This window comes from Buteo buteo, chromosome 1 (assembly GCF_964188355.1).
Source record: "Buteo buteo chromosome 1, bButBut1.hap1.1, whole genome shotgun sequence".
NCBI classification, from domain to species: Eukaryota; Metazoa; Chordata; class Aves; order Accipitriformes; family Accipitridae; genus Buteo; species Buteo buteo.
Genome location: NC_134171.1, coordinates 70,201,847 through 70,214,848, shown reverse-complemented (window position 1 = coordinate 70,214,848; position 13,002 = coordinate 70,201,847). Strand labels below are relative to the sequence as shown.

Genomic DNA, 13,002 nt, shown 5'->3' with positions numbered 1-13,002 from the left:
TACACTAAGTGCCAGGTTAAGAAAGTAATCCTTCAGCTGCACTCCTTAACACGCATGAAGAGGCCAAATTCACATTTGTCAAGGCCAGAGAAGGGTGCTGCAGTAATTGAGATGTGTTAACTTCAAAGTGTTTCAGCCATGCTGGCCAACAGAGAGGCTGTATTTAAAAAATGCTATTTAGACATAATCTGCCTGATTTAGTTAAGATCCAAACTTTAGTTAAGAGGTCCAGACAAAGAATTAATTTCTTTTATGAACTTAAGCTACAAGCTAGGTGGCCTCTCTACCCATAGTGATTAAGAAACAAGGTATAAATGAAAACCGAGTAGAGTAGTGAGATTAAAAGTTCTGCTTTAGTCATTTTGAACCTGGCTGGACACTGTTGTTCATGAGAAGAACCAAAAAGTCTGGCCAAAATTTTTAATTTAGACAGAAGCAACCAGGTAAGAAGTTAAAAGGTGGATCAGTAAAACGTGATCATAGACAGCAGTTGTTTTGTGCGTCAAAATTAAATGAGCTAAAGATAACGCACAGAGGAAGAAAGGAGAGGCACCAGAAAGTTCTCACAGGAAACTGAAGAGTTGAAAAAGAGGAGGAAAGACAGCAGCAAAGATAACACTTCAAGAAAGGATGAGGATGAAAATGAAGATGGTGGTTACACACAGTCACCTGAAACTTGGGTTATAGCAGTATCAATGGAATGAGAGAGACAGAAATCCAAGCTGAAATGGTTACAATAGACAGAGAAAAGGAACTTCAATGAGTACCACCAGTACACATCAACAGAGCGTAACTACTAAGGCAGATGAGCAAAGAGTTGAACTAAGAGGCTAGGGAAAAAGGCATTTGTTGTTTGTGTTGTTTTTGGTTTTTTTAAGACAGGTAAGTTAACAATGCTATATTCCAGATGGAAAACAAAGTATAGTAAGAGATATGGGGAGCAAAGGAGATCAGCAGAGCTGAAGTGAGGTACCTGAGGAAGCAGGAACATTAGGAAATGAGAACAGATATGAAACACCTCAACATTGTACGTGTACATGAAACACTTATTCCGAAAAATGGCAAAAAACTTAAAAAAAAAAAAAAAGACTTTTCAGAAGGACAGCAAAAAAGAAAAAAAAAATATAACAGTGAAACCGTAGGAGAGAGACCAAGATAGTAAAACCAGCCAGCGTTGACAAAGAAGTTACCCGGCTGAGAGGATGCCAGAACTGGGGAAGGGAAACGACACACTTCTAGAGTCAAGAAGGGTCACAGTATTTCCAAAAACTAACCAATGCAACAAGAAAACAGAAGTAGAGAAGCAGATATTGGAGTGAGTGGGGTAATTCTGGAAAGAAAGGGATTAAAAAGTCAGCAGTGAAAAAATAAAATAAAAAAGAAAGGAGAGAGATCTAAGAGTTGATAAGTCCTCACATGGACTGGAAACAAGCAAACAGTCCTATGTCATTCATTCTTGACAACTTTCACATTAAAAGCGATCAGCAACATTTGAGCATAGGGGACTTTGTCAGAAATTATAGCAAATACACACACTCTTATTCCTGCTTTCCTTCTCTTCCCTATGCCAATGTGCATCTAAAACAGTCTTTTTATTTTGGGTCCAGGTAAATTTAGAACAGAAAGAGAGCTGAATAATAATCCTCTAGTAACAAATGCTTACACATACTCCTGTTTCAGCTATCCTGGAAATTAGTTAAATAGTATATACACTAGAACACATACATACACAAACAGGAGCACCGTTATTTATTATTGTTCTTTAAAAAGGAAAAAAAGAAAGGATTTTATAATATTAACACTGAAAACATTGGCCAAATATAGACCAATATCAAAATATTTTATGTCTATGGTTGATGGAGAACTTCGTTACAGATGTTTACGAAAAAAAACAACAACAAAACCACAGCAGCAATGCATAAGAAATTGTAGACCCTGAAACAAATTTCACTAATCTCATCAGTCAAATCCCTATATATTGTAAAAGCAATTAAATAGCACAGTAAGAACATTTTATGACCTTCACTAAAATAGGCATTATACTAAAATAAAATCCAGATTTTGGCAGCTCCGCTACAGACTATTAAAGTTTAAGAAAGTTTGTTTTGTTTTTTAATGAGCATTAAAAAACTCTTCCCACTCCACTAATCCTCCAGTCCAAGCAGTATATAGGTCTTTCTCCAGGCTTATGAAAATGAGTTATTACCACACATGTGCCAATTAATTTAAAAAGCGCTCAATTTAAAAAGCATCAACTAGTACATAGCTATGCTGAATACTGTCACAAACAGCAGTATATACCTTAGAAAAGTGGAAGGATTAAAGTAACATTTTTTCAAATGCTCACAAAGAAAACAAAAATACTTACTGCTTCAAATTTCTCCCTATGTTTCCGAAGGTAGTCTACACAAGCCATCCTAACATCAATATGCCGAGACTGAGAGTGTAACACCTACAAAGGGAGAAAGAGAAGAAAGCGACACTGGTTCTGAGGAGTTTTGATGATGGATCACAAATAATTAATGACTGTTGTCTAAATACAGGGTTGGAAATACTCTAGTATTATTTTTAGGAATATTTAAAATGCATATTCGTTCAGTAACAACACCTTTATGCAGGTGAAACCCCAATTACTTAATAAAAAATTTAGTTAACTGCAGAATTCACAGATTTACTCAATTCAAACATTCAATTTTATAGGGATTTACTGAGCGAAACAAACAGCACTTTTTGTCATTCTTTAACTGACTCCTTTGTAAAGGACTTCAATTAATGGAAGAAGTACGGTACTGCAGGAGTGGGTGAGGAAATCAACTGCCAACATGCACTTGTTCAAATGAAATCCAAACAAATCTAACAGAGTGCACATTTACTTTCTCTTGACTTTTGGAGGTGTAGGTCTGTTGCCCAAATACTGATTTGGAAGCCAGGAATTCAGATCCCAGTATGACACCTGCATTCTACCTCCTGTTCAAATCTCTACTGGAAAAACACTACTTCTACCATAGGTTCAGAGTTATCTCTAATGCGACTTTGTCTGCATCCTCACTACTAGGGAAGTTCTAGTCAATTTAAGTCGCAGCCTCTCTTGCAAACCTTACACACTAGCCTCCATTTAGAACACCTCCAAATTCAGATCAGTTCAGTTTTTCTGCATGAAGAATACAGAGATTAGGCCAAATTTGTGGATAAACACCTACTAACTCTGAATTAAAGACCTTTCCTTCAATAAAATAAGAATGGTATGTTAAAAATTTAATTAATAGTTGGAAAAAAGTTCCATATACACTGGAGTGTGAGAAACCTTCTCTATATATTAATTAAAAAAATCAGAGTATCAATGTATATTCATTGATTATTCCCTTGAAATAAAAAAACCCACTCACATCAGATCAACAGTGTTTGCTTGCCTGAACTTACAAAGTCAGTGGGGAAAGTAATTTTTAAAAAAAAAGTTAACTGTGTATAATTAGCACAGGAATCTGGGCTCCCACAATCAGAAGCACCAGAGCTCCCACTGCTGTTTGTTTGTATTTAAGACAAGATGACGCTGTCACTTTTTTCCTTTATCAGTAACACTGAAATGGGGGAGGGGAATTCAACAGGAAGAACTGAAAATAAATTACTCACTTTCTCTAATTTTATAGTAAACTGATTAACAAAACTAAGAATGCGGCGGCTTTTCAGCTCTTGCCACTAAATTCTGTTTCCTAAACAGTCTCATACAAAGCAGTTGTACCCAAATGTTGAAATCTTACGCTGAAAAAAAGCTTTAGGGAGGCAGTGGAAGGTCAAAACAGGTAACAATTTCTTCATGACAGAAGGCAGCTTTACGCACAGAACTTCTCCCACCTCACAAGACAGAAATGTTTTCTTTCCCCTGGCACACGACTGCGTGCATAACCTTAACCTATACTTGTCTGCATGTTAACGCTAATTATCATCCACTAACCACTTCCCACGCTTTCCTGAGAAGTAGCTTTGTTTATGTAAGCAGTTACCTGCTCGGCCACAGCCCTGAAAAGACAAGATCCATCCTTGGCAACTCTCTTTCTGTACAAGCCCTGAGATCGCAAGTAGCAGTCCATAGAAGCGTCCCCAGGGGCGTCCATGCCGCTGCCTTGATGAGTCTGCTCCCCGCCGTCGGGTCTGCACGCCGCCTCCATGTTTACCGCTTCACACCGTGGAGAACCGCCGCACCTCTCCTAGCCCCACATGGCAAGGTAAAGCCCACCGAGCAGCTCTAGGGCCGGGTAAAGCAAACAGCGGCAGGTGGGGGAAGAGAGCGCTGGCCCCCCCCAGCACTGGAGGTAGCAGCAGCAATAAGAAAAGCAGCCGGTCTCACGTTATCAACTCGCATGTGGGAATCGCGGGGAGAAACGGCAAAGTTTTGCTCCGCAGCCTGGACTTCCAGCTCCCCAAAACCGTCGCTTCTAGGCTTCTCTAGAGGGCCGGGCAGCAGCCCCCGGACACGGCTCCGGCGGGGTCCCGATCCCGCTTCTCCCTCGGGGCGGCGATTCCCGGCGGGTTCCGCAGCCCGGGCGCGCAGCCGGCCTGCCAGGCGGAAAACAAAAGAGAAAGGACATGTGCTACCGCCGCCGGGGAGAGGAGGGGAGGGGAAGAGAGGAAGAAAAGAAAAAAAAAAAAAAAAAAAAAAAGGGCAGCGTAACCTGGCGTTTATTTTCACTTTCAGCCCGGGCGCTTCTGGGAGCGGTAGTCCCGGCGGAGGAGGAAGAAGAGGGAGCCGGACCCCCCCGCCTTCGGGGTGCTCAGGGCTTGGCGGTTAGCCCCGCACCCCGTCAGGCTCATGCCATTCCCTAACAGCTTTTGTAGTTTTTTAAGTAACACCGGGATGTCTGACACCTAATCCATAGGTATGTGGGGGCTGTGGCTTTGGTTTGGGTTGGTTCGGGTTCTCCCCCCTCCCCCCCCCAAAACAGATTAGATTGTAAGATTATTTTTGAAATCCATCCACTTGCAGGAAAGAAGATGGAAATAAAATTGGGATAGTAAAAGGAGGCTTAATTAAAAAGGGATTTAAAAAAAAAAAGCCATAGCTGTTCAATACTTTTTTTTGTACACCGCTCTTAGTGGTAAGAAGCGGCAAATATTTTTATTACAATTGCATGACTAAGTTTTGCTTGGCATTGTAAACATGCTTCAGAAGATTTTGGTGCACAAAAAGTGACAAGGAAGGAAGCTTTCCAAACTTCCAAGGCTTCTTTTACTGTGGGTGTGTGACTTACCTAGGAGGGAGAGCTACAAAGCTCTCAGTAGCTCTAGCAATAAATAAAATGCTACCAGCTACTCCTTAGCTTAAATGAACAAATTTAGATGCAAGAAAGGGAGGCAAACACAGAAGGAATGAAAACCCCCATTTTTACTTTCAGCCAACAGTAATAAGACCAGGGAGGGTGGTGACTTGAGCTGAGATCTGGATATAACAACAACTGATTGAATAAGCAGAAGTTACAAGCCAGGCTGAATCTAGTGCTCCAGCAGCTCTGCACAAGCAGTATCAAACCCCCTTTTCCTAACAGAAGCCCAGGTCTGCCAGCAAGGAGTTGGTCTACTGGAAAACAAAAGCAAATTCCTGGCAATATCTGTAGACAAGAATAGAAACTGAGAGAAGTGCAAGTAAAGCCCTCATGGCATCTGAACCTCCAAGATACAGAGAGCTGGTTAGGCAGCATGGGGATGTTTGGGAGAAGGAGCATGAGGTAAAAATACTAGCGAGGGGCTGGAGGGAAAGCTCAAACCTCTCACCAGAAGATGGCAAAGGTCATCTAACAAGACTGAACTATAAACTGCCACTGACTCAGCTACCATATTCACTTAAGAAAGTCAGACTAGCAGAGTCCTGCATGTGCGAGGTACTGCTTCCGTAGATAAAAGTGATTTGGCAAGATGCTTTTGAGACCTATCAAACTGGTGTCCAGTTACAGAGTTTCTTAGAAACATTCCATTTTTCCTCACCTTATTTGTCACAGTTAGAGACAGAACTATCCTCCAACACGTTCACAAATTTGTCTTCCCTCACATTTCAGCCTTTTGTCATTGTGATTCTAAAGGCCAGTTAAGGGAAGGGCAAATGCCTTTAATCACATCTGTTAGATTCAGGAATGCCTATACACATGAGGTCATCCAGTATGTGACAGAATGTAAATGTAGTTCTGGTAAGTGAATACACTGAGAAAATTAAAGTCATATAGTTGTCAGTTTCCTAAAAGCCTGCTCTTTTTGCAACTGACTTCTGAAGACAATCAAGCAATGGTGACCCAGTGTTTGGGGTTTTTTTTTCTCCAAGTACTGCTGTACAAGAAGCAATCTATTTCTAAAAAGGTGAAGTCCTCACTGAAGAAACCTAGCCTGTACACACACAGATTCTAAGGCATAAGGAGAAATGCCTCCACCAAGACACGTCTGAAATACCTCAACATTAAAATAAATGCTCCATCAAGATAAGAATGGCCAAATTATAACTCATAAGTTATTACAGATGTTCTAATTAGGCAGGAGCTTTATTAACACTTTCAGCCAGCACTTCTACCACAAGCAGCAGCCCCAGCCACTAGTTCCTCCTCTGCACCAACCTCTGTTGCCCACACAAGCGCTTCTGCTGCTCATACACTGAATCAGCTCAGGAAGCTGACTCAAGCTAAACAAAAAAAAAAAAAAAACCAACCAACACAAGAAAACCACAGCAACTTTTTTTTTTTTTAAACCAAGACTAGTTTTGTCATTCAGTTCATGGCCTGCCTGTGCCAACACCTGGGCCAGCAAAGGGGGGGGGGGGGGGGCAGCCTGTACTCATCAACCTTGGAGAGAGGAGACCGGTTTTCGCCCAGCTTCACCGCCCGCCCTTTCCCGCCTCAGACAGCGCCGCTTCACCAGACGCCTCCTCCCAGCCCGCAGCTCTGGCACGGGCGACTCGCCACAGGCCGGGGGACAAGCGCCCGGGCAGGGGCGGCCCCTCGGCCTGCAGCCCGGCGGCTCTCCGGCGCCGCAGCAGACCCACGAGGGCCCTCTGCCTGCCCGGCGGCCTTCCCTGCGCGGGCACACGACCCGCCGCCGGGGCTGTGGGGCCGGACTCCCCGCCCGGAGGAGCCGCGGCGCGGTCGGGGCCCGCACCCTTCCCCCCCCCCCATCACTGACTGGCACTTACCGGCGGCCCCCGCCTCCTCCTCTCCTCCCCCCGAGCAACGGCGGCGGCGGCGCCGCCCCCTCCCCGCCTCGCCTAGCCTGGCCTCGGCCCCAGCGGCGGCGCAGGCACTTCAATCTCCCGCGGCGGCCGCTCTGCTCGCGTCGCTCCCCGATGATGCGGCCGCTGCCAGCCCCGTCCCGGTCTCGCCCTCCCGCCTCGCCGCCTCTCATCACTCTCCGGCGCGGCGCGCGCACCCGCGCCGCTCCCCCTCCGGCGCCGGCTCTTGGTTTGGCCCATCGGCCACACCTGCTGCGGGCTCGTACCATTTGCCGCACAGGGGAGGAAAAGAGGCGGCCGGGGGAGAACGCCCCAGGTGCTGGAGGAAGGAGCGGCGTTTCGCGCGGGGCTGTTTCGCTGGGCTTCGTCGCTGGGTGGTCTTAAGGAAACGGATGGTTGCCGAGGCGAGCGGCAGTCGCCTCACGTCCGTCCGTCCCGTCCCGTCCCCCCCGCAGGGGGCACGCAGTGGTACAGCCGGGGAACGTCTCCCCCCTGCCCGGCAGGTCCCGGTGTTGGGGTCCGCCGTGCGCGCGCGCCCTAATGGCTCCGCTTCCTTCACCTCACAACGTGGTTGTAAACCCCCCCGACTGTGGGGTGCAAGGCGAAACGTTTTTAAGAGTTTTTCTGACAGGTAATTTTTTTTTTTTAACGAGTTAACAGCTCGGAGGAACAGGTGCGGGACAGGAGAGAGGGGAGCCGGCAATCCCATCGGCCGGCCTCGCTGCCGAAATTGTGAAACTGTGCCCTCGCTATGTGTGGGCCGTTACAGTAATGGTGTGTGCGTACCGCACTGCTCTTCCTCAGAAATGCAGTAACAGACATGAAGAAATACGTACAATGTCTGTAAATCAGTAGTGGGAAGGTTGTGAGAAGAGTAAGTAAGAGTGTCGCAAATTCAAATTTGGTTTGGGATTTTTTTCCCAAATAAAGTGCTTATTCAGGCCAGAAAATCACTCAAAACACATGATCAAGACAAAGTGTTTAGGGGGAATTAATAAAATAAATTAAACAAATAAATGACTTCAAGTATTAATAGTGGTGATAAAGCCTGATGCTTAAGGCGACACAGAAAAAAAAAAACCAGAAGTGTGGTCTGGGTAGAAAAAAATATTTTTAGGTCACCTGTTTGCTTAGTAGTCTATTATGAGATTTTTGTCTTTGTCTGAAATGACCATTTTTGGTTGAAATAGAATACAAGGTTATATAAACCATTAGGCTTATCTGGTAAGGTCCAATTCAGTCTACCTTTTCTGTGCACAATAAATAGAAGTCAGCATGTGCACAGTACTTTTGAAGACAGTAGGCTAAAAAACAATCCAGTGTAAGTCATTTATCCCTATCTGGTCTTAGGTTTTTAAAGTTACAGTACACTACACATTTAAACTGGTTGTGCCTCCGTGCGCTGGCTTTTGTGCCGGACAGTGAAGCACACTGAGAAAACTGACCCGGCTGACAGCCAAGCGTTCCCCTGCAATATTTTTAAGTGAGACCAGGTCTTCAAACCATTTTGCTATGCACTTGCTGTGCTAACACCAGCACAAGAGCAGGAGAAGGTGGGAAAGAGAAAATACATGAAGAGGAGATGGCAGCTTTTGGTTCTGGTGTAGTGCCAGGCCAGATCCTTGTCAAACTTCAACCTGAGAGACCAAGGATGTTAGAGTTGTCCCCAAACCCCTTGAACCAAATCTTAACAGCCTGTTCAAAGTTTTAGTTTAATACTTCCATGGTAAAATTGCTGCCCCATCAAATGTGTGCATTCTGACAAGTCATCATTACTTGGTTTTGGAGTCTTTTGTGAATGTTTACAATTCCTTATCCATGTTGTGTTCATACTGACATCTAAAAAACAGTTATGCCCCTCATGCAGAAGCTTTAAAAATACATATATACAAAATAATTGAACAGTAAGTAAGAGATTCTGTTACCCGTTGAAAGGAAAAAATAAACTTTTCCTGATATCAGAGGTAGCATAAATAGTTGAGTCCGACATTCAATAGAGTCGGTGGGAAGACTTCTATTGCCATTAGAGGGTGATGGATCAGGCTTAAATACAGGGGGGTAAGAGCATCTTCAACATAAACCATTTTATTTATGGATCTCTGTGTGTAGATAAGCTTGTTTTTAATTCTGCTGATGAAGAATAGACCTGGATTTCATGTCCGTCTTGCAGAATAACAGTGCAATCATAGCAGAATACAGTAATGGCTGCATTACTCCTGCATACTATTTATAGCTGACTGCATCTTTGTGCTCTATGCATGAGTCAAAGATCATCACTCCCAGGATCATTCTTTCATTACATCTCAGGGTACTACGGAAATGCAGTCTACTTGAGTTCAAAATTATTATTATTCAAAAATGTAGTAATCATGTAACATCTCACCTTCTGGAGGGTTTTGATCAAGGCTAGAACCCCAGCATGATATTTTAACTGCTTTCCTCCTGTGCAGATTTAATACCACATCAGATGTGAGGTGCTTAACATTCAGGAGGGCAGTACCTGAAAAATGATGGGCTGATGGCACAGTCAGCAGCTTAATACCTCAGCACAATAAAGCAAGCAACAGAAGGGTTGGTTTGAGTTTGTGGAATGAATTCCTGTGAGAGCAACTAGTTAGCACTGTCCCCCATAGAATGAAAAAGAAAGGATAAAAGGGCTGCATGTGTCATGGTGGTCACATTTCTTAATTCTCTACTAGAATTACTTTTGATGCTGCTGTAAGAGGTGTATTCTGAGATTCTGGCCAGAACATCCCATTGCAGCCTCTAATTTGGGGAAGAAAATTTTCCTTGGTTGGATTTTTTTAGACAAATCTTTAACATTCAGTACAACAGAAATGATAAAAAGCACATTGTGGTAAAAGCTGTTCCTTCTACCCTTGAGGAACACTTCTTCATAAAGTGTCTTGAAGATGCTGGTCTGAAGTCATAGGACTGTGTAGTCAAGAAATACTGAGAAGTGAGGCAAGAAAAGTCATTGACAAGGTTTCAGAAGTCATGAATGGTTTCATTCTAAGCATACCTCATCTTGGAGCAGCAGAAATACTGAATCCTGGTTTCCCACAGTTTTGTGTCTTCTGTCTTTACATCACCTATACCACTGTCCTGCCACAACAACAGCACGAGCTTCCTGCCGTGTTCCCTTATTTCTAGATGCTCTGGTACCCCATTAGACTTTTAGTTCTCTGACATGCCCTGTAATATGTTCATTTTCCCTCTGTGCTCCCAAAGTGCTAGCCAAACAAGAGGTAGCAGGTGTTGTGCCTGATTCTGAAATACCCTGTGGTTTTGTGCTGAGGGGCTTGGCATGTGCTCGTTATCCAGCCAGGAGGCCAAACAGGACAGGTAACGTCAGTGTTCAACAGCTACAGTGATCTGGGTCTTTCTCCTTGACTCAAATATTGATTTTCATGATACTTACAGAATCTTATCATCGCAGAGACTTCTGTTCCTCCGTCATATTTGTTCACAATTTGCGGATTGATTCCAAACATGTATGAGAGAGAAGAGAAGAAACCAACAGGTAATCAAGCAGACATTATAAATGATCCTTTTTTGCCTTTTTTTTTCTTTTTTTTCTTTTTTTTTTCAAACTAGAGTAAAAGTGGTAGCCTTAATGTTAAAGATGAATGAAGGGTTTGTCTTTATGAGTTTAATGCTTTTCACAGTCAGGTTTTGACTCCAAAGTGGGAAGATGTAAGTCTATCTGTAAACCTTCAATTAATACAAAGCCAATTTGTTACCTGAGGTATCGGGTGATCAGAAGAGAACAGAAGACCACACAGAGAATTTTGTGAGGTAGTTGGTACATATGTAGAGAAACATTACATGCATTAATATAGGATTCTAGTATAGCTGTGGAGTTAGATGAGGGGTCGGGAGTGCTGTGTGGTATTGAAGTATGCTCTGAGGCCAAGAAAACTGATACAAAGGAAGATGGCAGAGCCATATCCATTTAAAAGAATGGCTTTAGTTTTATAAAGATAAAACATGAGTAATTGGGTTCAAATTGGTGTAGGATATTACTGTAGATAATGTGAACAGTTACACTGTACCCAAAAAGTGTACTCTTTCCCCAGTTTCTTTATGTTAACAGAGACTTGTGTTGGGTTTGCATGGCAAGATTTTGGTGGCTGGGGGGCTACAGGGGTGGCTTCTGTGACAAGCAGCTAGAAGCTTCCCCTATGTCCGACAGAGCCAATGCCAGCCAACTCCAAGACAGACCTGCCGCTGGCCAAGGCCAAGCCCATCAGCGACGGTGGTAGTGCCTCTGGGATAACAGATTTAAGAAGGGGAAAAAGAAAACTGCACAACTGCAGCTGGGAGAGAGGAGTGAGAACATGTGAGAGAAACAGCCCTGCAGACACCAAGGTCAGTGAAGAAGGAGGGGGAGGAGGTGCTCCAGGCGCCAGAGCAGAGATTCACCCGTGGGAAAGACCCTGGTGAGGCAGGCTGTCCCCCTGCAGCCCAGGGAGGTCCACAGTGGAGCAGATCTCCACCTGCAGCCCGGGGAGGACCGCATGCTGGTGCAGGTGGGTGCCCAAAGGAGGCTGTGACCCTGTGGGAAGCCCACGCTGGAGCAGGCTCGTGGCAGGACCTGCGGACCTGTGGAGAGAGGAACCCACGCTGGAGCAGGTTTTCTGGCAGGACTTGTGACCCCACAGGGGACCCACGCTGGGAGCAGACTGTCCCTGAAGGACTGCGGCCCGTGGAAAGGACCCACGCTGGAGCAGTTTGTGAAGAACTGCAGCCCATGGGAAGGACTTATGTTGGAGAAGTTCGTGGAGAACTGTCTCCCGTGGGAGGGACCCCACACTGGAGCAGGGGAAGGGTGAGGAGTCCTCCCCCTGAGGAGGAAGGAGCAGCAGAGACAACGTGTGATGAACTGACCGCAACCCCCATTCCCCATCCCCCTGCGCCGCTGGGGGAAAGGACGTAGGGAATCCGGGAGAGAAGCCATGCATGGGAAGAAGGGAAGGGTGGGGGAAGGTGTTTTAAGATTTGGTTTTATTTCTCATTATCCTACTCTGATTTGATTGGTAATAAAATTAATTTTTTTCCCCAAGTCGAATCTGTTTTGCCCATGACAGTAGTTGCTGAATGATCTCTCCCTGTCCTTATCTCGACCCAAGAGCCTTTTGTTGTGTTTTCTCTCCCCTGTCCAGCTGAGGAGGGGAGTGACAGAGCGGCTTTGGTGGGCACATGGCATACAGCCGGGGTCAACCCACCACAAGACTGTTACAGAGTCCAACCTTTTCCCCAGGCTTGTTCCAGCTCCCTCCTCTTGTGCCTAGACTGTCCTTCATAAAAAGTAGTTTGTTGTTGTTTTCAACAAATTTGTGACATGTGGATCAGAAAACTGATGTAGCTGACTGCTTGGCTGCAAGTACACTGGTGTCAGTAAAAGGTGGACGGGGGCGGGTGCATGATATGGGTTAGGAAGTGAAGGGACATAACCCTGTTTACAGAAGTAAATGTGTGACTGCAGCTAGAAAAAGTGAGTAGTCTGGAAGCAATATTTTGTTTCAAAAGCAGAAAACAATATTTTCTGTAACTCAGAATGAGTAAATAGCATATATTAGAGGAGTGATTTAAATCAGCCATCATGAAAATGAATCAAATCAGTGAACAGGAAACTTTGATTTGAATTATTGCTTTTAATCTTGAATTACAGTTGTATTTTTTCTTAAAGACTGATTTTTCACTGATTGGTAACCATTAAAATGTGCTGATTATAGTCTTTATGCATAATTTAGCATTTCTTTTTGCTAACAAAGAGGGCACACTATATCTACATACAT

General features: G+C 44.4%; 1 protein-coding gene and 2 long non-coding RNA genes across 9 annotated transcripts in view; 2 read left to right on the top strand and 1 right to left on the bottom strand.

Annotated features, from left to right (window-relative positions):
* The window catches only part of OTUD4 (OTU deubiquitinase 4), a 36,168-nt gene extending 28,758 nt beyond the window's left edge, over positions 1-7,410 (bottom strand). For 5 of the 7 annotated variants that reach the window (XM_075035335.1, XM_075035343.1, XM_075035325.1 and 2 more), the window contains exons 1-3: positions 4,346-4,554; positions 4,002-4,205; positions 2,369-2,452 (exon numbers count right to left, since the gene is read on the bottom strand). In XM_075035335.1, coding sequence (XP_074891436.1) covers positions 2,369-2,452; positions 4,002-4,205; positions 4,346-4,360 — 303 coding nt within the window. In that variant the 5' untranslated portion in view covers positions 4,361-4,554. Of the gene's footprint in view, positions 1-2,368; positions 2,453-4,001; positions 4,206-4,345; positions 4,634-7,165 lie in introns of those variants that run through there. The other 2 variants (XM_075035364.1, XM_075035371.1) reach the window with 2 other exon arrangements.
* Positions 4,048-5,037, top strand: LOC142034395 (uncharacterized). Its single transcript, XR_012651642.1, has 3 exons — positions 4,048-4,223; positions 4,694-4,874; positions 4,982-5,037. It is a non-coding gene; the product is annotated as an uncharacterized LOC142034395 (long non-coding RNA).
* A 62-nt stretch (positions 7,411-7,472) lies between the features above and the next one.
* On the top strand, positions 7,473-12,142 carry LOC142034392 (uncharacterized). The gene is made up of 3 exons (XR_012651640.1): positions 7,473-7,832; positions 10,625-10,724; positions 11,397-12,142. It is a non-coding gene; the product is annotated as an uncharacterized LOC142034392 (long non-coding RNA).
* Positions 12,143-13,002: the final 860 nt, after the last annotated feature.